The sequence below is a fragment of the Microcebus murinus genome, chromosome 13 (genome assembly GCF_040939455.1).
Source record: "Microcebus murinus isolate Inina chromosome 13, M.murinus_Inina_mat1.0, whole genome shotgun sequence".
In the NCBI taxonomy this organism is placed as follows: Eukaryota; Metazoa; Chordata; class Mammalia; order Primates; family Cheirogaleidae; genus Microcebus; species Microcebus murinus.
The window spans coordinates 69,899,319-69,923,573 of record NC_134116.1 but is presented as its reverse complement, the minus strand read 5'-3'; the positions used below and the strand labels follow the sequence as shown (position 1 = coordinate 69,923,573).

General features: G+C 40.8%; 1 protein-coding gene across 3 annotated transcripts in view; it reads right to left on the bottom strand.

Moving 5' to 3' along the window:
- DCLK1 (doublecortin like kinase 1) overlaps positions 1–24,255 on the bottom strand; it is a 322,579-nt gene that overhangs the window by 8,047 nt on the left and 290,277 nt on the right. For 2 of the 3 annotated variants that reach the window (XM_012748079.2, XM_076009485.1), the window contains one exon: positions 16,243–16,356. In XM_012748079.2, coding sequence (XP_012603533.1) covers positions 16,243–16,356 — 114 coding nt within the window. Of the gene's footprint in view, positions 1–11,185; positions 11,260–16,242; positions 16,357–24,255 lie in introns of all 3 variants that reach the window. The other variant, XM_020290423.2, reaches the window with a different exon arrangement.

The window sequence follows — 24,255 nt, the reverse complement described above, 5'->3', positions numbered from 1 at the left end:
GCAAAGGCTTTCTACACAACCAAGACTCCCAGAAATGTGAGGTGTTCTTCTTTTCTTTACAATTTGATGCAAGATATTGTTGTAAAATCGAATAACTGCAGGTCAGAGGAAAGCAACGCAATCAAAGCCCAGATTAGAACTTTACTCAGAGGGCTTTCCCTCCCTCACTTTCACTGGTACCTTCTTGATATTTATCTCATCTTCCCATAATCTATTGAATTACTCCAAGTTACACCCTTGGCTGCAGCCACTGAAATATGCCATTTCTCCACGCATACCATAGTCCAGTGTATGCAGAAGTTGATGGCACTTAATGTTGAGCTCATGCTTGCATGGTTCCAATATCCTCATTTTCACCTTTATTTCTGAAAATCCTTCCAAGGACAATCATATACTCTTCCTCACTTGTCCCTCTGCCTGGAGAGCCCTTGCCCTGCCCCTGTTGAGGCAGTCAGTTCCGCCACTCTTGCCTGTTTCCCTAGTTAGTAGCTTTCTGAGCGTTCACCTCTGTAGATGAGAACTCAAATGCACCTGAGCTCCCAGGTGCACTGTTCCCCCGTATCCTCAAGGCACTTATTCTTGGAAACATATCATGGTCATGAGCACGTGTCATGGAATAAGGGTTCGGTGGTCGTCTCTATTGGATTTATGGACACTAGAGTTGAAGGAGGATTTAAAAGCATTTTTGTTCAATGCTCTGCCTTTACAGGCAAAGAAACTGAGGCCCAGGCACATAGAAAGACTTGACATACTGTATCACTAACTAGAAACAGAACTCAGTTCTTCTCTTGCACAATTTGCTCTGAAGTCTATTGAAGCAGGATGAACCGGAGTCACTGCACTCCATCAGTTAACCCCTTCTCCCTTCCCACCCACGTGAGCTGGGGAGAAGATGGTGACCACAGGTGGCATCAAAAGCCATCAGGCATTGATGATCAGAGAGACTTCTTTTCGGAATAGCAAGCAGGGGTCCCTGTGTGTGTGGTCCCATTCTAATTTTGGGGGCTTGTAAACTTCTAGGAAGACCTGGGTCTGATGACAGAGATGCAGTTTCCTATCCACCCAGGTCCTTGTAATATTCTCCAAGGCTGTAACTAATGTTGAAGGCTCCCAACTGACTTGCTCTCAGAGATGCTCCAGGGGCATCACAGTTTTCTCCTCCCTGGGCCCTTGCTCACTCTGCTTCCAGAACTTATTTTAAGAACTTCTTTGTTTTCTGTTCCCATCACAATCTAGCACTGCTATCACTGCACATGCTGCCTACACCATAAGTGACTCTAATTAACTGTTTTTCCTGCCACAGCGTGGACTCTTTGGAGGACCAAGATCAAGTCTTGGACATCTTCTCTGTGCTTTGCACAGTTCATTGCACACCATAGCTATTCTATGGACTCTGTTGCTTTTGAAATATGGGAAAATACAACAGAGGTTGTCTGCTTCTCCCTGGAGCACCCATCCCCACTCCATCCTGCACACAGCTGAGAGGTCAGTTTCCACAAGGTCCAATTTATTTATAACTCCTCATAAAGTCCAACTCCTTGCCCTGTCTTTGCTACGTGCTTACGATAAAAACTTCTAGTGTCTATTTCCTGTAATGACTCAAAATGATCCCATGACATCAGTAGACTGATTATCGCTTTCTATCAGACACTTGATTTTCTAGCATGGCATCATTTACTCTGCCTATGGTTAAACAAAGCTTAAGTTCCCTTGGACACCTCCCCAATCCTATGCTCTCTGATTCCAGTGAAGGTGATCTTACCCAGAACCCTGGGAGTGGGGCAGGGGTGAGCTTGTGACCCAGGAGTGCACCTGAGCTCACTGCGTTCCCCTATAGTCACAACTGGTTCAGGGCAGGTGCACCCCACCCTGTCAATAGGACACATTGACACTTTCTCTGGGACTTCACATTTACAGTGAGTCCCAATTTTGATGGAGCTGCTTCTCATATCTTGGTACCACCAGAAGCCCAAGACTAAAGCCAACACAAGGAGGCAGAGTTGAGGATGGAGAGAAACCAGGCTTTGACTGAGTGCTGAATCCACCCATCACTGAAGCCAGGCCCAACCTGTGGACCTGTCAGGTTATGTGAAAGAATAAATTTCCTTTTTGCTTAAGCCAGTTTGGTTTGGGTTTTCTTCACTTGCCATAAAAACAGTTACCACTGACCTATCTCTGCATGTACTTTAATCATTCTCACCTCCACATATTGGCTTACCAACTTGAAATGGCCTCTCCTCCTCTTTGCCTACTCAAATTTGTTTATTCTCCAAGACTGGATCAAATTTTACCTCCTGTATCACACTTTATCTTTCTAAACTCCTCAGGCAAGAATTGTCTCCACCAAACTTTTGGCACTATATTGATAATTGACCTCCTATTATCTCTTCTTTGCATATTTCCTAAATACCATGTAAACTCCTCTAGGGTAGAATTTGAAACTTCTGTGCATTTTCCAGAATGCTTGGCAGACTGTGGCACACATATTAGGCATGTATTAAATGTTTCTTAATACAGAATTATTTTAGGAGATTATATATTTTCTGAATAACAACAAAAAATAGAACCTGAGGCAACTCTATAATACAAAAGAATAAGAAAATATTGAGTTAAAAATATTGAGTCAATATTTAAGAATACAATTTATGTTTCAAATATTTATGTGAGATAAAGTTAATGTTCTCTTATGCTTATGCATTTACCCATTCAACAGACACTTATTGTGGTCCAAGTTCTTACCATGGTAAGTCCTATCATATATAATATCTTTAGAATTTTAATTGTGGCTACAAAATTAACTTGACTCTAAAATATGTGTAGTTCATCTTTTATAACTGACTTCTGTAGCTCCCATAAGCATTGCAGGACAGATGAATTCAGCAAAGAAATAGACTATATGCTATGATAGAATTTTTATAAGGTAAAAAATATGTAATCCAACTGATAATTGACCCCTACCCAAACAAGAAAGGTATTTGAAATGTAATTTATTCTCTTAAGTCTTGCATCAGAAATTTAAATTCTGGGTCCTTTCAACTTTCTGAAAGGCAACTTTACTTTTTATCAATCACAAAAAATTCCCAGATGTCAAGCAAATAGGGTCTCACCTCCTTAATGCCTATCTTTGTAAAGTAAGGACATCCTTAGGCACTGGCTTGATGACCCATTAACACTTACGAATTTCTAACAGATTTATTATTTTATTAGTTATGCTTTCATGGTTTGTAGCTTTGTTGGAACTTTCATGAATGGGCTTGCTACAGAATTTCCCAAGTGTTTCCTTAGAAAGTTACCACTTCATTCAGAGCTCATAAGAGAATCCGAGGAGTGCATTATCACATTTTGGTGTTAATGATCAAAGGTTAGAGGTGAGCAAGAAATCTCTTGATATTCTGGAGTTGACCAGGGGTAACCAAAGCTGAAGCTGTAACCCAGTCACTTCAAATATGTACACAGTAGTGATTGCTATACTGGGTACGGGGTGAGAGTTAGCAACCTTGGCCTGGGGGAACTTTGTAAAGGGAACACAGTTGATAAAATAAAATGATATAGGCTGGGTATGGTGGCTCATGCCTGTAATCCTAGCACTCTGGGAGGCCAAGGCGGGAGGATCATTCAAGGTCAGGAAACCTGCCTGAGCAAGAGCGAGACCCTGTCTCTACTAAAAATAGGAAGAAATTAATTGGCCAACTAAAAATATATAGAAAAAATTAGCCGGGCATGGTGGTGCATGCATGTAGTCCCACCTACTCAGGAGGCTGAGGCAGGAGGATTGCCTGAGCCCAGGAGTATGAGGTTACTGTGAGCTAGGCTGATGCCACAGCACTCTAGCCCAGGCAACAGAGTGAGACTCTGTCTCAAGAAAAAAAAAAAAAAAGAAATAAAATGATATGGAGAAAGGTATTAATACAAACCTGTCCTAACCAGATAAACACTGCATATTCCTACCTCAATTATAACCCTTGGTTATCACATAGCCCTTAGCAGTTGCTAGATCAAGTATGAAAACAGAGGAACAGTCGAATAATGCCAGTTATCTCAGCAACTCAGGGCTGCACATGTGGTAGCTGGAAAGCTTGCAGAAATCAATCCCCACCATGTTTTGGTGCCTGCCGTGGCACCCGGTGTCCCTGAATAAAAGGTAGTGCTTGCCTATCGTCAGGAGATTTATTCCAACGATGACTACGTCTAATGAATTTGGCCAGTGGCCTCTTCTGTTGCAGTGAAAAGACACTATCCCTCCATGTATGCTCAGATATTTTAAGTCCTTATTGCTGACATCAAATTTGGAAACCAGCATAAATATGAATGAAGTATCCATCTGGTAAATCTGTGCAATGTTAAAAGAAAAACATAGCATGGAGGAAGAAGGTCAGGAATAAATCAAGAGTACGAATTGAGGCACTGGCTTTGATTTTGCCAGTCTGGGTCACCCCATACTTCTAATGCTTGTCTTGTCTGGTGGCTTTAGCTTAATCCCCTTGGAAGCAGCAGTAGGTGGAAGTCAGGAGAATTAGCTTTCTGTCCCAGCTCAGTTAATTATGTGACTTTGGACATGTTTTCTAACCACACCGAGCCCCAATTTCCAGGTCCACAGACTGAAGGGGCACTACTGTGCATTGATCCCCAGGGAAACTGTCACCTGTGAAATTCTATGAATATGCTTAATATCACCATCAATCTACTGTAATGGGTTATGTTTTTCTCTTAGCAAACAATAGGCCTTAACGGTCTATGGACCAAAAAAATATTTCTGTTCTGCAAGATGTACAGGATTTGCAAGGGACGTACCTCATTTTAGTTGTGAGGCCATGTTTTCTGTCATGGCAGTAATTATTGGATTTAAGTAACTGCATTTTTCAGAGGCAAACGTTGACTGCTTTTCCTTTTTTGCTTTTCTTAATTTATTGCTAGCCATCACAAATAGTCTTCATTTCATTAATAAAAGAACATTATTGTGCATTTTGCCTTTTAGCCCATCCATTATTCATACTACCTAGGAGACTGAACCGGGGATGCAGCTGCTGGGGCATTAATCTCAGGAACCCTGTCTCTTGCTAACCCTCACTCTGCAGGGCTAAGTTACGATTTGCTTGCCATTTTGGAAATGTTTTGCTTGCTAGTAAAATTAAACTGACAAATCGATTGCAATATCCACCCTTCTCATTTTATTGGGATCACTGTCATGCTTACTAGGGGTCTGTTTTCTTTTGCTTTCATATCCTCTTGGTGCCTGGCCAGGAACTGCACGGAATCTGGAGACATAGCATGATTTTTTTTTTTCTTAAACTAAAGATGATCATTAAAATGGCAAAAAGACGCATTTCATGGAATGCAACTGAGTAGCCTTCCAAGCTGCTTTCTAGGTGTGACTATCTTCAATATTATTCCCCATTTTTCTGGGAGAGTTGACTCTACACTTCTGCACCACTAATCTTAAACGTACGCTTCTCTTGCTGACCTGGTTCTTAATAGCGTCTTAAATTGGCCTAGCTCTGCGGTGGGTTTCTGATGGCCTCCCGTCAGAGAGTTAAAATTACAGCCAGTTGGTGGGGGTTGAGTTCAGGCTTCTGAAGTTCACGTGCTTTCTCTATCCAACAGCCCCTGATTTTCTTATGGAAGCTCAACTAAGCTGCCATGTTGTTTGTTCATCGTATTAGTAAACTAAAGAACAACCACAGGCATAGATTGTCTTAAGAAAGTGACGGAAAATTTGTACTTTCTAAGAAGATAAGTTGGGGGGTAACTTCTTTTATTGCAGAAACAATTTTAGCTTTGCCAAAAGGCTCACTCCTGGGTTGCTAAAAATGGGATGTTATTCCAGAGCATCTCATATATGATTCAATTGTGCAAACTTTCATGTACCCCAAACTCTTCAAAAACACATCTATCCTGAAAAGCAATGGAAGTCCCTTCTTTGGAGAACGCAATCTTGTATTCAGTAACCTAACAAATATTTACTGAAAGCCTACAATGTGCCAGGCATTCCACTAGGCAGTGGAGATGCAGTTTTAAACGAGCCATGTCCCTGTTCTCACGGATTTGTTCTCTTATAGAGGGTGCCTTTTGATTTGGACACATTTTCCCCCTAGAACGAATCTTAGAAAACCTTTTCTGGAGAGGGCCAGATAGTTATAATACTTTGGGTTGTGTAAGCCATTATGGTTCTCTGACACAGCTATTCAACTCTGCCTCTGTAGGCCAAGGCAGCCTAGATAGATTGTAAGTGAATGTGTGACTGTGTTTCAATGAAACTTTAACAAAAACAGGCAGTAGGCTAGAGCTGGCCTGTTGGCCATGGTTTGCCAATCCCTGCCCTAGAGGATCGCATTCTAAACTTACACTCCATCAGGATTTTTGACTATAAGTGCCTTAGGTGAAATTTAATGCCACAAATGCTCACAAAATTATATAGCATATAAGTTACTAAGATGTTTACCCTAATCAGAGCATCAGAAAAGTCCATGACTCTATTTTAATAACAAATGCTTCAATCTGGAAAGAGATCAGTTTTCCCGGGAAAATCTGCCTCTACTATGGAGTGGGTGATTTGCTCTTGGAAGTGAGGGGAACAGAAAGCAATTTTTTTCTGAGTTTCTTTTGTGGGCTGAGCTCTGTGGAAGCACTTTTGCACAAGAAGCTCATCTAATCCTCACCCCAGATTTGGAAGGTGGATAATACTTTTCTCCGTTTTATGGATGGGGAAATTGAAAATCAGAGAGAGAATGTAACCTTGCCCAAGAACACTGCAGGAGGTGGGCTGGGCTAGTTCCAAACCCAGGTCTTCTTGACTCCAAAGCCACATTCTCTCCAATTTTCAAGACTTTTTAATTTCCCAAAGTGCTATGTGTTTTGATGTGTATGTGAGAACTGCTGTTTAACTTTAGCATATCGCTATTTACTTTCTTTATAAGATGCGTGCCGATACTTACAATTCTTTATGTATTCTCTCATACGCGTTTACCCCTGATAAAGTCTATATCATATCGATGCACATCACTAAGGAACATTCCACCAACTAGGGCAGGAGTGAATACACAGAAAAGAGTGGAGATGTTTACTTTTAAACCAAAACTAGAGAAAGAGATTCTGAAGCAAGGTCAGAATAAATATGACACCACCTAATTTCCAGATAATACAGAATCATCAAGAATCTCAGGAAAATGTTAAAATCTCACTTCAATTTACACTCAATGAGTAAGACTTGGAATGCCATGGTATTTTGTCATTTCTAGTAAGAAGTAAGTTAAATCTTTAAAAGACACATGTATGTCATTGGAATCTTCTGTTAAGGGACCTATGGAAACAAAACGAAAATAAAACCTCCGACAGTGAGCAACCTGTTTGACTTGGTAAAATGTAACTCGGACGGTTCGCTATTCTTTCGATGACCCCCTTGGTGACCTTTATGCTGCCATGGCACAGGTATCTCGGTCACCTTTTGAGTCTCTTGTCCTAATAATTCACTCTAGGGTGTCAAGATAAAACTGCAAGACCAATCCTTACTACTTTCCCGAGATTTCTGTCTCATTGCAGTTTAAGTGGTTTTGACTAGTTTAAATCTGTGTCTTTCCTATGTGCTAAACTTAACCTCCCAAACTTCCTTTTGCAGAGGGAGCCTCAGGAGGGGGTGGGTGGGGTGGCTAATCCCTTGCTAGAACACAGGCATCTGCCCTTCCTTCTGGCAATGCCTTGACACTCAGCAGGGACTGAGTTCTCACCCTGCCGAGCAAGGCCAAGACAACTTGCCACCAAGCAACCCGCAATGCACTGCCACTTGCCGTGTGCATTTGGGGGCTCCTGGCCAGGGCAGGCCCTGGAGCCCTTCTGCTCCTCCCTGGCTTCCACGGGAACAGTTCTTTCCAACCTGCTCTGAGCAAGATGCATTTAACTGACCCCATTCCTTTTAACAACCGAGCATGACAGCTTTTAATAGCCTTGCAGAGACGGCACACGGCTGCCACCGCTCTGCCTCATTACTCACTGTTTCGGGATGGTGCTCGAATCCAATATGCACATTTGAGTCACGTCATGCCGGGGAACTCAACCACCCTTTTGTCCTAGCTCACCTCCCTGTTTTATCTTATTTAGCATTTTTAGCTTATGTCTTGTTTTGATATTCGTGTTATTTAATTGGGTTACCCAGTTCTGGCTGGTGCCCTGTCCTGCATGCGGAAGATGCGGCATTCTCCTCCCTGGGCTGCTATTGGCTGTAGCACCTGCTGCAGTGACAGCTTCACTTGGGGGGAAAGGTAGCAATGTGTGTGACCGTGTCCCCTTTGAATAAGGACATATTTCCAGGAAAGGTGACGGGATGTAAATGTTTTCCAGTGGCTTGCAGCAGGGGAAAATGATGGCTTCTTGGGCTAGGAGGATGTAGAATGAGCCTTGCGAGCTCATTCCTGGGATGGGGTCCCTGCTGGACTCCAGGTGACAGGAACAAAGTCTCCTGGATAAATGGGCCAGGCGGAGAATACTGCTCCCCTGGAAGCAGCTCTCTGTTAAGAGGCAGAAGAAAGGAGGAGAGAAAGAGGAAAACGGACCCCCACTATTTCTCTACAATCACTAAAAAGACAATTAAGAGGGTTATGCCGATTCTGGGCACCCCGAAAAGATGGCTTTTTCAGCCTGCGTGCTCTGATGTGAGCTGCTTTACAATAAAAAGCAAACATGACTCCCAATCGTTCTGCTCAGAGTCGTGAAAACAGCCACGAGCACTCTAAACACAACAATGGGGCGTGGGGATGTTCGCCTGTAATGATTGTTTATGTTGGAAAGTTGGCTGCCACCGCGGTTAGACAAATGCTCCTACTTCCGTGGAGATAAAAGGCAAGCATTTGCAATCAGTGAGGAGAGTGTGTTCGTTCTGGGGCTAAATGGCATTATAAAACTTCCTAATTAAGCATATATGCCGATGAGTTTTTAGCATCATTTCTCCAATTTAGCAGCGCATACTGGGTGCGCTGTTTAGCGCGGCATTAACTATAAACATTGTTGTTACTGCCCCCAGCTGGAAAACAGAGCAGTTTATGTGCGGAAGAAAAAAGAGATTATTTCCCATCTGCTCCTGCCCATTATTCAGGGATGTGTCATTTTGTCTGCTGATGGGAGCCAGCACCAGGATTTTAGTTAAATGGCCTTTTTATACGTGGCTACGTTTATTAATTATTGTGTTTCCTTGGTGTTTTGTGCCCGCCCTTAATCCTACAAATGAAGTAATTTGATTTTCTAAGGGTTTTGTCTTTTTGCAAAATTAGATGAACTTCTATGTGTAATTTTTATGATACAAAGATGCGCAACTGTAATTAGACATACTTGATGGCTATTTTTAATTGTATATCAACTTCACACATATATATCTGGTTAATATGCCTGAGGTTAGGAGACATACAATTAAAAAAGGATGGAGCATGGTGTGATTCAATTTATATAAAGTACAAAACCAGCCAAAGCTAATTAATGTGGATAGACTCTGGGGTCAGTGTTTACCCTTGGGGCGAAGCGAAGGGCTTGAGGGGGGTGCCTCGTGGGGTGCTAGAATGTTCTGTGCCTGACCTGGGTGCTGCTTTACAGGGGCACGTTTAGTTTGTGAAATGTCATGGAGCTGCACATTCATGCTATGTGTGCTCTTCTGGAAGTCTATATCCTTTCAGTAAAAGGTAAAAGATGGATGAATTATCCTCCATGTTAAAAAATCTAAAGCAGAGTCGGCACAAAGGTGAATAATGATTCACTCACCCTCCCCCCTCCACAAAAAGGTAAAAAGTAAAGCCAAGTTCTTTCTATATCTATAAAGCTAATTACTTAGGTAAATAAAAAGGCTGACGTGCAACTCCTACATGCATATCAAGGGAGAAGATACAAATAGCCTTCTCTGTAAACATGACTTTAAAACATTTTATTGAGGTTTGGGTGTTTTCTTGTTTGAAGTGTTTGGAAATTATCATGATCTTAGTATAACTGCATCTGGATCTTTTGTCAAGGTGTGCCCTTTTCTGCTTTTTTTTGTGGCCTTTGTTTAGAGTGTCTAATTACAGAAAAATAATTAGGGGTAATAATTGGGGGCTAAAATTACATATATATGAAATATATATACATATACATCACATATGCATATATATTTTTTTCTTTTTTGTAAAACTTAGCAGTTTCATCCATGAAACAATGTCAGGCAGCCACTACGTTACTAAAGACAGGTTCCATAATTTGGAGAAAACAAATGCCAAAACCAGTGGAATTTTTTTTTTTTTTTTTTTTTGGCAAATGCTGAGACTCAGAGCTTTACCTGGAGATCATTTCAGAAACATTAAGACGGAGAAAACAAGTTCCCTAGGACTTCTCAGAGTTCATTTCTCAAACCATCAAAAACCATCCTGCTTGTGGATAACTTAAAGAGACACAAACAATGCCCCTTGAAGGAAATGCCAGGACAGTTGACTGGAATAGAAAACGATTGGATAGAATTCTTAACCCAGTTAGAAAAAAATCGATACCTCCCATAGTCCCTTTTGCTTGAGCAGATAAGCCAGCTAAGTAATCTGACAGTTACATAATATTGAAAAATAAATTCATGCAAGAGCTAGTACATAGAAGGATTTCCATGGGGAGAGAGGTAACAATAAAACGAAAACAAAACAAAAAGGTGGAGAATTTGAAAACACAAGCTTACCAACACACACAATGCATTCTTATAGCCCATTGTACTTTGAGGCGCTTCTACTACTAACGTGTAAATGCATTGTTTTCATCCATCTAATCAGGTCAAGGTTGGGCTTGATGACTTTAAAATGACAGTATATACTTCTATAGCACATAACACTAATGTGCTATTGTTCTTCCATTTGTTAAGGGACAGAAGAGCACCGGAAATCATTGTTTTAATTAGCAACATCAGGAAAAATGCTTTGGCATTAGCACTAAATATACTGTCCTTTTAACCGGAAGGAAAATTGATACTGAGCATGTGCAATGGAAAGAAAGCTGGCAAATGTCAGTGTGAATAATGGGTGAAAAAAAGGAATGAGGGGGTGTGGCATCTCAATCAAGATTAAAATGAAACTGATAAAGCAGCATATGGACTGGATAACAAATCAAAAGCATGTTTATCCACCGAAGGAACTGGTTAATGGAGACTGCCAGCACGTTGCCATGGAAACACTGACTGTTGAGCTGCACCATCTCATACCTTATCCAATACATTCCTGGTTGTTGGTAGTAGTCCAAAGACCCTGATCTCTTGATGGTAAACCCGTGGTCCAGCTGAGCAGAGAGAAATGGGGGCAACTCAGTGGATCAACATTGTGCTAAAAGAATTAAGACTCCAGACCAAGCTGTTCTGCATTGACTATATATGTATCTATAGTTACGATGCCTCTTCTGCAGGGAAACTAGCTAATATCCTAAATCTTCACATTGAAAATAAAGAGGCAAGAAAAGACACTAATCCCTCTTGAATATCTCGTAGGCCAATTTGTTAGAATAGATCTAGTTTGTCAAACAATTTTTTGAATGCACATTTAATCGTGGCCTTTCAATTTCTAAAGATATAAACACCTCTTCATACGGCATAAAATGGAAAATGCTTTACAATTAAATAAAGTACTGAAATAAGCTTTAGCCACCTAAGAGAAAGCAGATTGGACCCCCAGAAGTATTACCCCATAAGGCTTAAATTTGAGGGCTTCAAAACTATGAAATGAAAGAGGAAAAGAGTCAGGTTTTGGAACCCCACCCATCACAGCAATTTGAATTTCTTTCTTTAAGAGTTAATTCTTCAAAAACAGAGCTACTCTTAAAGGTGAATCTTAATTACATTTCTCAACTAAAATGATATAATATAAAACAGTCAATAAAATTTCTCTACGAAAATATGGAAAATAAAATTAAACAAAAATAGTTTTCACTGTATATTAAAAAATGCATACGTATAGTTAATTGCTTATGATTAACAAAAAGGACAATAAATAAAACACAGGATACATTCTTAAAGCTGTTCAACCTGGAATAAGATGTTAGCCTTTGGCTACCTGGGAATAAAAGATTCAACCCCAAAATCTGAAGAACAGTAATCATGCTGTATGCCCGCTTCCTCATTCTGCCTGTGACAGGATGCAACTTGCACGCTTTCCTTTAGAAAGAGGCTCATGAGTTCTTTCAAGTGCGGTACTGGTGTGATGCTGATGACAGTTTCTACTTCTCAATTCACAAAGGCATCTCAAAAACATGCCAGGGCGCCAGGCATTTAAACTAAAAACTGCTTGGAGGATTTGGTGTTCTGATTATAAACTAGGCTATCCCAGTGTTCATGGAAAGCAATGTGAGGTTTTAATCTTTTTTAAAATGTGTGTTTTGTTTTATTTAGGGAAAAAAAAAAAAAAACCGAAGTGCTCTTGCTCTCAGGAAGATGAAGGTGTGCGCTTGTTTTAGTCCACGGAGACAGCTACTTAGTAATTAGCTCTCTATTGCCATCTACAGGCAAAGTGTCATATACCAGGGTCTCTCGTTTTAGAACTAAGCTTCCCAGTATCACAATTATGTGCATGCTGATTAGTATGGATTTGTTCAATTAGATTGAAATGCTCTATTTGCATGAGCAAAATGCAAAAGAAGAACTTTAAAGCATTAGGAAAATTATCGGTTAAAATAATAAACAGCATTAAATGAGGAAAAATAAATTGGAACTGACATCTTAGTCATCGGTTCTTCATCAAGCTGAGCAAATCTAATAACGCCTCTCTCTCCTCCCTCGGCTCTCAAAAAGTCCACCGTTAAAATGTCATCTCTAATCCATTTTATGTCTATAAATTGCATTTTAATAACCTTTTGTTTCCCTTTCTCTCTCTTTTTTTTTTAATCCCCCAACTACTGGGAAAGGCAGCAGAGGGGCAGTGGCGTCTTAGAGAGGCAGAATGCTGCGGCTCTAAGGACAGCAATGGCTTTCCACTTAATCACATGGCTTGACCTAATGTCAGCGCACCTCTCCTCCTTCCAGGAGGACCGGTGCTCCCTGAGAGCTTCCAGCTGGTAATTACTCTCCTAGCCAACTCGAGGCCCTCTTGCAACCTTCAGATAAAGTTATCATTTGTCCTTTCTTTGGTCTTAATAATGTAGCGGGTGGGAAGCAGAGAGGGGAAAAAAAAATGACAACATGAACAAAAACCACTTTGGTTCAGAACCATGAATACATGTTAAACTACACTCATGTCATAAATTACACCTGTGAATAGAGGCTGTTGCTTATGACAGTATACTATTTTTTCTTTTGTCATTCTAAGATAGAAGAACTGTCACAGATTTCTTTAAGATATCGGTGATCTCCAGCAGGTAGTTAGCTTTCTAACTAAGGAAAGGGAAGTACCAGTTAAGAACTAATGTTTAATTGATTTCCTTAAAAAAAAAAAAGACACTGTATTCTAAATGGTATTTTAAAAAAATTTTAGGTGGCATATATGATAGAGGAAGTTTAAAATAAAATACATTATTTTATAGGCTCAGGGAGATCATATATGACTAGGAAAATTCTGCCTGAATAAAATTTGTGCTGAAATCAGTTTTTTTCTAGATCTATCAAATAAAAGTCATTACTGTATTATATCAATTATAGGGATTTTTGTGATGTGGGTGAATTATATAGTTTGATTAAATTATTAAATTATCAAGATATCCTCTACCTCCCACTTATATTCTCCCCCACAGCAGAATATTGTTCTTGGCAGTCAAACTTTTGCTTGAGTTGGAATATTATTTAATGCCAGGACTTCTTTCTTGTGATAGTACCCTGACACTTAATGTTTGCTCTTTAAGAATGGAAAAATTGTTACAGGATATAAACGAACTTATTCAATGTTATTCCTAAAGTTATATAACAAAGGCAGCCAAAATGGCCACTTTGGAATTCCCAGTCCTGCCCTGTAATTGGTGACCTCTCCCGGGTTCTTGTGGAGGGTAGAGACGTTCATAACGGAAAAGCATTCTGCAGAAGGTGCATAAATACACATATTATGGTAGAGCACTTTCTCTTGAAACAACCTCTGAAATTTACATTGATATTCTGTTTCATGCTTGAAATATTAACAATGGCAATTAACATGTGAATTGTACTATAGAGCTCATAAGGCACTTTTTAAGATATACTTTTCCAAAAACAGCCAATTATTTTGAATTTAAGTTGATAATTATTTTTTAAAAAATGTTTAGCGGATAAAGATTAAATAAGCACACAACTAATGCATAACACAGCATTACACAGCCCACTTTACAATTTATATTACCAGTTTCTGCAGTTTCCATGGAAAACATGTTAGTGAGGAATTTAAACTTGCATTTAAAACTGCATTCAAAGTAGTCCAATCATGACATTTAAGAAAAAAAAAATTAGTGGACCTTTGATCTTCAAATACTAACTGGAAGTGTTTTGAGATCCACTTAGATGAGGTTTTAATAAATTTATATGGATTAGGTTTTGGAATTTATCCAAGTTTGATTAAAATAGGATTTCCCCTCAAATATGTGTTATCTGTCAATTGGAAAACTGCCCTGATGCTCCTGCTCTTAGTCATTATAAGACTCCCAGAATACTGTGAACAAACCAATATTGAGCAACCAAGGCAAACTTAACCAAAGACTCATTAAAACAAAAGACCAAGAAAAAAGGAAAACAAAAAACGAAATGACAGAGGTGGAAAGGCATCCTCTCTAGCAGCTGCAAGCCCTTAGCAGTCCTTTTCATGGACAAGCGTGCTGGCAGTCCATTCCAAAAGAAAACGTTTTGGAATAGACTTATCTCTTGAATGAACAACGAAAACAGCATGTCTGGTTTAGTTGAGAATCACCATGAGATTGTTATTTGCAAAAATTACTGAGTGAGTATCAGCTCATAACAAAGAACACTGACCATCTATGGAAGACATGGAGGACAATTTACCTCTATGTTGAATTTTCTTAGAAAGAACTAAAGAGAGAGGGCAAGAAGAGCAACTTGAAATTTTAAAACCTCAGTGGCACTGAGGAACATCTGAAAGCATATCCATTTTGTTTAGCACCATCAATTTGCTCCTGTGCCAGTTACTCACACGCATGTAACTCACTATTAAAAGTGCTGAGAAACATGAAATGCACACAGTACAACAGCCTGTACGCATGCATTCGTACCATTTTCAAATTCTGGAAGCCCGTATCAAATATTTAGTAACCCAGATCTGGGACCAGTGGTATCAAATAGGTCACTTATTTATCTGTAGCTTCATCTGAAGCTCTAGCACAAACAAAAAAAGATAAAGAGAAAGGAAATAAAAACACCCACAGAAGCAATTAAATATTCAGTACTGCTCATGAGTGAGAGGTACTGTCAAATAGCATAAATACTTTTGAAAAAGACCACATCATAGTGTCTTGAGTTCTTTGTTTAGAAAAGAAAAACAGCTCAAGTGATTTTCACATTGAATATGCTGTTAAAATTTCCACACTCTGAGAAAAGAAGAAATTATTAAAAATTCAAGTAATCAGGCACTTGAATATATTTACTGTAGAATATGACACCAGGAAGTATGAGGTTTCATTATTCCTTGGCCCAATTTAATCTTTGCCTAGAGCTGCTATCAAATTGCATGTAGTGTATGTCTGCATGTATAGAACAGAAAAAAAAAAAAAATTCTTGTGCAGCTGCATCAATAAAATGGCGAATGTTAAAAGACTTTCAACTTTAAGAACAGAAATTTCTAAGGAGAACGATATCATGACTTAAGTTGGGTGTTCACAGCAATTCAATTTCACTGAAAAATCTTACTGTGTAAGCTTCCTGCTATGCTTTAGCTTTCGTTTAGGTCTAGTAGAAAGATCTGCAGTGTTCCAATCTCTCTCTGCAATGTTGCCTCCCTCGGCTTCCCTCCCCTTCTAGGTCCTGGCAAAAGGACACTATAAACTCTTTTCCTTAGAGCCAAAAAGTTTGCACTGGCACAGAGTCCAGTGCGGGGGAGGTTTTCTGCTTTAAAAAAATAAATCATGAAATTAATATATACCGCAAGACACCCTGGAGGTGTTGGATAATGGTGTGATGCCCAGGGAAGTGATCCGCAAAAACACGTAATATATATACACGCCCCATACCTCCTCTAGCGCATTAAGTGGTTGAGCTGTCTAAAGAAATGACCCATTCTGCTGTCTCTGGGTGGAATCTCCTGAGTAATGCCTGTCTCTTAGCCGGGTTGCTTTTAAAAATTATAGGTGGATATTTCAGATGCTTACTGCTATGACAGAAACTCCAGCTGCTGTGCTGTTCGGCTTGGGGCCTGTGTTGAAATGCTTCTTTATCTTTCCAGCTACTGACAGCTGATGCTCATTTTCTGGGAGGCCATCATCCTGGAGGAAAAAGAAAAAAAAAAAAAGAAAGAAAAGAGAAAAAGAAAAAAAAAATGAGATAAATGGAAATTGAAGCCCAAATCTTCTAGTCACAGGCAGTGATCTTAGAATTCATAAGATGTCAGATACAAACCAACCGATGTCTACTCATTAAACGCTGTTGTTGGAAGGACTGTTCCAAGATTTCATTCATTTCCACATCGGCTCTAAAATTAATTTACTCTGTGTCATCTGACCCTCAGAGGTCTGTTTCTAAATAATAATAATAATAAAACTATTTCTGTTTTTGGTTTCTAATAAAATCTATTTCAACCATGGCTCTAGGAACATATGTCAAAGAGCAAGGTAGTCTGGACAACCCAAAAGAAAAAAAATCAATATGAACATCCTCTTTTTTTTTTTTTTTTTTAATTTCTTCTTAGCTCATCATTTAGATGCCAAAGCCAAGGAAACTGGCAGGCCTGGGCTGCTGCATGGCCGTAAATAAATTCAGGCTTGTTCCACAGCTACTCAATCAGCCATTCTATAATCTCAGACGATCTTCCAGGCAGGAAGTTCTTCCCTAAATTCTAAACCCTCTTTGCTCCCTCCAAATCAATTGTTACTGTGACGTATTTTATACTGGAGCTCATTTTAACTAAGGCCTCTATTCTCTGCCGGAGCAATCTATGACTGAGGCTGGACAAATTGCTCTCTTGTACTAAATACTGTTAGAATAACAATAAACCAGGGCCGTAAGTATGTGTCACCACTTACTAGTCCATGATGAAAAGGCTGCATGATCCTTCAAGGCAGAGACTGTGTTTTGCTCCCTACAGAAACCCCAGTTCTTAGCATAGTGCCTTGGCACACAGTAGATGCTTAATAAATAATTGGAGAATAAATGGATGAATGGATAATAAAGAGTTTGTTACTAGCTGTTAAAACCAAAATCCTGGCAAGACCTTCCATGCCACTTGTCAGTTTTCTTTTGTCCTTCCTCTCCATCATTTTGCATGTAATTTCTTGGCTCCACCCGGGAAAGTAAATCTGCTCTTCCCAAGCATAACATGCTTGCTCTTTTTGCATGAGCTGGTCTCTCCGCATGGGGATTTTCAGCACTTGGCTATTCATTTATTCCATCCACATGAACTGTGTGTCTACACAGACCAGGCACTACAGCAGAACAGAACAGACATGAGCCCTGCTCTTCGGGACCAAGTGGGCTCTCTTTTTTCTTCAAACTTTGGGTTCGAATGACCTGTTCCAAGACAGTCTTTCCCAATTAAGCACAATTCATTCTCATGGTTCTTCTGTAAACCCCTAATCCTTTCTCATTATATAAGTTTGCGCTATTTATATTGTTTGGTGTTAAGTGATTTTATAAAGTCTTGCTCTTTGGTACCACGTCTTCCAAGTTTCCTGTAATCTTTAATGCAAACACTGGGTTCAGGGTCCTGCATTCAGCAGATATTGAATTTATGATATTCTTGGACTTACTGATTAGTGACTAGAAGAAGGAATAACTAATATGCTTATTAAGACACATCTGAAGCCAAGTCTGGAGGGAGGAGGGTGTACAGTGGGTGCAAGTGGGAAGCCGTAAGGCATGTTTGCCAAATAGAGTCAACCAATTTATCTCTGGTTAAGAGTTTATGTAGGAGAGTAAGGGCAGAGAAAGCTGAAAGAACAAGAAAAGATAGGCTGTAAATGAGTACTGAAAAGATCCAGGGATTGAAGTCTTAGTCTCAAATAGGAATAAAGCAAAGCTTTGTAGTAAGAGGGATGTAAGTGTCAGAGATGTAAATGACTACTCTCTCTTTACTCAGATATTTTTACAGTACACAATCCAGTTCCTGCCTCTGCAAGTGACACAGAAGCGGGATGATAATCACAAAGAATTAGGATTATGCCGTCCAGAGTTCTAGACACAAGAGCGGAAGTCAATAATGTATATAAAAAAAGCGAATGAAACAACAGGTCCCTGGGATTTAAGTCAGACAACAACTCTGGGAATCTGCTGGAATTTTTGAGAGTATTTAAACATTTGACAAGAGATGAAATGATGCTGCAAGTATCGTGCCTCTGGCTGAATGTGGGGTTCTGGCCGAAGGAAAGGGGCCACCCAGATGCGAACAGCAGCGCCCCACTGGCCTCACCCCAAGGTGACACTCGCCCTTCTAACTGACATCTCTTCATAAAGTCCCAGGCTATCTCGGGCAAGGGGGAGGGGAACATATCTGAGCTTTCGATCATAAGATAGTTTGAAAAACATGCTGGGGAAGCAATTCAAGGGAAGGTTTTTCTTTTTGGGATGAAAGAAACTTGAGAATATTTGTAGTCTTGGGTAAGAAGCTAGAGGAAGGGGAGCGTTAAAGATGGGAGAAAGGGCAGGGCAGGATGCAGGGCGGAAATGGAGCAGTTTGCCTTGGGGAGGTGCAGACTTACCTCTTTCTCCCAGACAAGATGAAACAAAGAGACACCAGAGAGACCTGTTTTGAGGTGTATGGGAGGAGAGTTAAAAGAGAAAGGCAGGGGAGGAAGGTGACATGAGGGTGCACTGTCACATGGCCCTGTGCTAACGGTTTACACACACGATCTCCTTCATCTACAGCCTATTGTCCGCCACCTGCACTATCAGGCCCATGTTGAAGATGAGCAAACTGAGGCTCAGCAAGGGGAAATCACTTGGTCAAGGCCACCCAGCTGGAAAGTGGTTGGGTCAGGAACGGAACCGAGTCTGAGCCTCTGCGTGCTTTCTCCCACGCCATGCTGGTCAGTCAAGAGCAGACCCTGGCATGGTGTCCGGCTACCAAAGGGCTGCACGAGTGTTAAATGAAAATACCCAGCGAAGCATCTTTTCCATGATGAAAAGTTGCACAATGGTGAGTGGGTATGAGAATTGAATTAGGAGACCAAAATAAATAAATAAATAAATAACACAAAACAACAAAAGCCAAACAGAACATTTGGACTGGACTTCATGGAGCCTGGGAAACATTTGAAGGTCAATAAAGGGACACTGAGCACGTCAGGGGCCTAGTGGAACACGGCTAGAAACTTCTACGGCAAGTAGAGGTGTCCACCAATCTGGGATGTGGCAACGTGGCCTGAAAGAGCCAGGCTCTGGGACCCTCTGTGCAGCAGGCAGTGCTGTGAGGCCTGGCTGGTGTTGGACAAGGCAGGCAGTCCCGCCGGGCCAGCGGTGTGGTCATGTGACTGGCACCGCTGTGTGTGCTAGCCTGGGGGCCATTATGGGCAAAGACAGCTGGGTTTCCCTAACAGCAGCCCCTACTTAACTTCCTGAGGGAGACCCATCTCTTGCTGAATAATCACACCTCCTTCCCCCTCCCCGCCATTGCCATCTTTGCCAGAAATGTACTGTTACCTGGCTTTCCCCCAACCCCGTCAGTTCCTGAGCTAGGAGTTTGCTTTCTTGCCACCTCAGCCTGGACGTCGTTATCATTTCCTGGCCCTGTCCTGGTCCTAATCTCCTGTCAAGGCTCCTGGCAACTCTTTCAGATCCTGGGACCTGGAGGTTAAGACTCCAGCTTTAAATTCCAATGAAGGTTTGAGAGTCCCTTGGGTTATTAGTTCACGTTGAAGCAATGCAAGTAGCGAAACAACTCTCACAAGTTGTCAGAGGTGCTTTCGACTTCATAAATCTTAAAATAGTTCAGGATTTCTTTCCCAGTGAAATAAGGTGTCTCAGCTGGAGTAGGTGACACACACACACACACACACACACACACACACACACACACACACCATGACAACGAAAAAGTCTACAGCATTTTTATATAAATTTTGAAGGCTTTCAGCATAATTGGATTAAAAGACATAAACAACTGGCTTTGCAGAGATCTAATCTCTACCTGAGCCAAACAGATTGATTATGGAGATTTAGCTAACTTACTGTCATGCATCAATAAAATAAATAGGGCCATTAAAAACATACATTTTTATATATACATCTTTATCACCATTATTCAGAATAGATTATGTGCCAAAAATGTGCTATGAATTTTCTAAACGTGACAAACCTGGCAGTATTTTACAAATAGTTATGGTATTATTACCATACGTTCTGGTTTGGGAGTAGTTTCTGAAGTTTGACACAGGCTGGTTGTGGTTTGAGGTTAGAGGTTTTTGATTTAGAAATTCCCATCCACCACTTGGCAGAGCATTGCAACTGACAAGAACAAAATTAGTTTGCAAAATGGAAAATGAACTCTCACTGCTGTCTGTAGAAGACCTCACCTCCCAATCTCCACGTTTCTAGGGGTTTCTGGGCCAGAGCTCCTCGGAGGCTTGTGGGGGCTGGAATGTGAAGTCACTCAGCGGAGTGAATTCCCTGCTTTCCTCCAGGAAACTATTCCAGGGGTCATGCTTTAGCAAATCCTCCCCGCCCCCCCTTGCAGAATTTTGGTTTCGAATCATGGATCTGGTTTTCAGGCTATTCGTTGCCAGACTCTCTTATTAGTAATATTTGTAAATTTATGAGAAGCAGGGCAATCTTGAGTGGTTTACTACCAGAGTATTCTAATTTAGTTTTAAACAATTCCAAATCCATTAGAGGACTTTTCAATAGCAGTTCCATTTCACATGCCATTGTTCTGTCCTTGGTTCCTGGTGGTTACCTGTCCTTGGTACCCAGCTGCACAGCACCCTCAGTCCCTGTGACTCCCTTCAGCACAGCCCTACGACTCCCTGTCTGCAGTTGGAAGGAAACATGAAGTAGATTAAGATCCATCTTGGAGCAAGGAGAGGACTTGAGATGCCCACATGGAAAGTGAAATTCCAGGTCATCATTTACAATTTATGAATACAGAGCAGTGGCTTATATATTATTACAGTGTCCTTGGGTTTCACTAAATTTCTACCAAATTCTACCAGCACAATAAGATGAATGCATACATATTTCTGTGTGCGTGGGGCTGATTTTTATTAGTTGGCATGAAATACCCTGGGAGATTATCCAGGCTCCTGATTTTTCTTCTTTTTCTTGTTGTTGTTTTTCTTTTTCAGTATATTGGCTTAGCAGTATCTTTCCAAAAGAGTAGGTGGGTGAGATAAAGGCAGTAAAATAAGATGTACAGGCTGGCCAGGAAGGTGAGGGGAAGTCTCGAACTGGCTAAATATCTACACTTGTCTTCTTTAAACCAGTCCCTTCCGCCAGGACAAAGGTTCTCAGACTTGGTCTCACATTATAATCATCTGGGAGCTTTTAAAAGTCCTGATTTCCAGATGTTGCTGTGCAGCCCACTAAACCAGAATCTCTGGGGGCCAAACCCCGGCCTCAGATCTGGAGCGAGAGACTCCACTGAGCTTCCTGCCGGGCCCCTTTGAGCCTCAGTTTCTTCATTAGTGAGAGCGGCAAGATAATTTGAGGTAAAACATAGACTAGGTAAAATGATAGCATCCTACAGCAGCAGCAGAATAACATGGGATAAGGCAGGTCAATATTTGGAAAATTAAAAATGTAATGACAGCAATGTATGTTTGAAATAGTATAATCATAACAATTTGATTCTAATTATAAATAAGAAATTGTTTTGGAAATGTCAATGCAGTTTGTTACCTTCACACTAACCTACGTTTTCTATCAATAAAGCATCATTTTGGGGGAAAAGTGACTCAACCCTCTCCTGGGCTTTGGAATGATCAAAACAGATCATTGCCTGTTCCATTTTTCTTTTTCTTTTCTTCTTTTTCTTTCTTTTTTTTTTCCTTTTTCTTTTCTCCCTCCCCTCTCCTCTCTTCTCTTCCTTTCTTCCCTTCCCTTCTCCTTCCCTCTCCTCTCCTCTCTCTCTCTTTTTTTTTTTCTTTTAAGACAGGGTCTTGTTGCCCAGGATGGAGTGCAGTGGTGTGATCACAGCTCACTGTAACTTTGAATTCCTGGGCTCAAGGGATCCTCCCTTGTCAACCTCCAAAGTGGCTACAGATGCACACCTTTATGCCTGGCTAGTTATTTTTTTTTTTTCACCATTACTTTCTGTAGAAACAGGGTCTTGCTATATTGTCCAGGCTGGTTTCAAACTCCTGGCCTCCAGTGATCCTCCCACCTTGGCCTCCCAAAGTGCCATTCTTCTATGTGTGCCTAAGTCATATTTCTCCACTAGATGGGTAATAAGGTAAATAAGCTTAGCTGGAATAGTTCTACAACTACATTGAAGGAAGTAGCTGTGATACTGGAGAAGGCACCGGAGATGGTGACACAGGCATTATCTACACGGACCGTGGCACACAAACAGGCTCATTGTTTTGGATGAGAGTCTTTCCTCCTTCATAGAGCTTCTCATACACCAACGTTGATGGCTATGTACCTTTCCTCAGCACGTAGCAACGGATGATAGAGTTGTTGTCTTGCTCAGCCTCAAATTCATCAAATATGTATTAAGCACCCATGAGGTGCTAGGGCTTAAGATTGTCCTCTCAAGCCCTTCAAATACACGATCCTCTCTCCAGCCTCAAAACAAGCGGAGAGGGCAATCTTATTTTCTCCATTTCACAGACAGGAAAACAGGTTCAAAGGAGAGAAATGACCTGCCCAGGGTCATGCAGGTGGGTGAGCAGGTGCTCCTTCCGGAAATCTACATCCCTCTCCTGGACATGTGGCTGCGTACGGACAATGCCTTTGTTCCTCTGGCCCATTGGATTCTTCCAGCAACGGGACAGAGGACAAGGGTACCAAGGAGCACAGTGGGGTTCATACCCCGAGTGCATGAAAAATAAATGTGGGCTTAGCAGAAGCTCCTGGAGTGGGGTTAAAACAAGTGACTTCTGCTGACTAGATTCTCTTTTTTTATTCTATTGCCCTTACGCTCTTCTCTCTGTTTCTTAAGAGACTGCCTTTTCAATTCCAAGTGTGCCAGGTGAAAAGGTCATTGTATAAGCAATAGAGAAAATTAGAACTAATGAGAGCACAGGAAGAGCTTTTTGACGACTTCCTTAGGGTTCACACAATTATTATTGCTTTTCTTCCCCTTAGGTAGCGTCTTTTGTGGTGATTGGATATAATTTGATTGCCAAATGCAAAACGTCTCCTTAAATGGATATCCTTTTAAGTTCCTAGTTTATTTTGATTGCTTGTTTGTTCTTTTGTTGTTTAATTGTTTGTTCTTGTTGAGACCTTGACAAATACTAAATGCTCATTGTGAAACCTTACTTTTTTATATATATTAGTTTGAAACAAAGAAAAAAATATCAGTTTTCTGATTTAGTTACTATCGAAAAATTACTTCAAAAGTTGAGCAATTACTTGATCCATCAAGTTTTAAAAAGCTTTTGCCAGAACCAATATATACTTTCTCCTTTAGAACGTAAAGTCTTTTTGAATTATAATAAAGGGTATTGTTTTTTTTATTTTTAGATTTGAATCTCCTAGATGATTACTTAAATGCCATCCTTGCTTTTAGGAAGTGTTTTTAAGAAATCTGAGAGGGAAAACTAATGTGACCGCAGAAGTCCAAGCTCCAGGGGGAGCCATGGAACCTAATTACCAGCAAAGTGGGACCATGTGTACAAATGTGTACGAAGCAGGATGAGAAGGCAGAAAGGGACTGCTGAGACATGTTTGTGCTGCCCTAGGAAAACAGCAACATAGGTTTTCACAGGTAACAGCAGAAGCCGTCTTCATTTTGTTTCTTTACCCCACTTGAGTCAGGATATTCTCAATATAGGGCCATTTGGCTTGGAATCAGGGGAAGGAGTTATGCTCTTTCCAACAGCGTCGCAGACCCCGCATGTGTACAGACCCAATCTCTCACATTCGCAAAGTTATCTTCTAGCACCCACCCATACGCTGCCGGAGCTGACTCCTTTCCCAACTTCTCCAGGATTGATTGAGCTCAGGCACCTCCTTCTCTGGGAAGCCTTCCGTGATAGCTTCCTTAGGGAAGAGGGCTGGGGTAGCCCTTC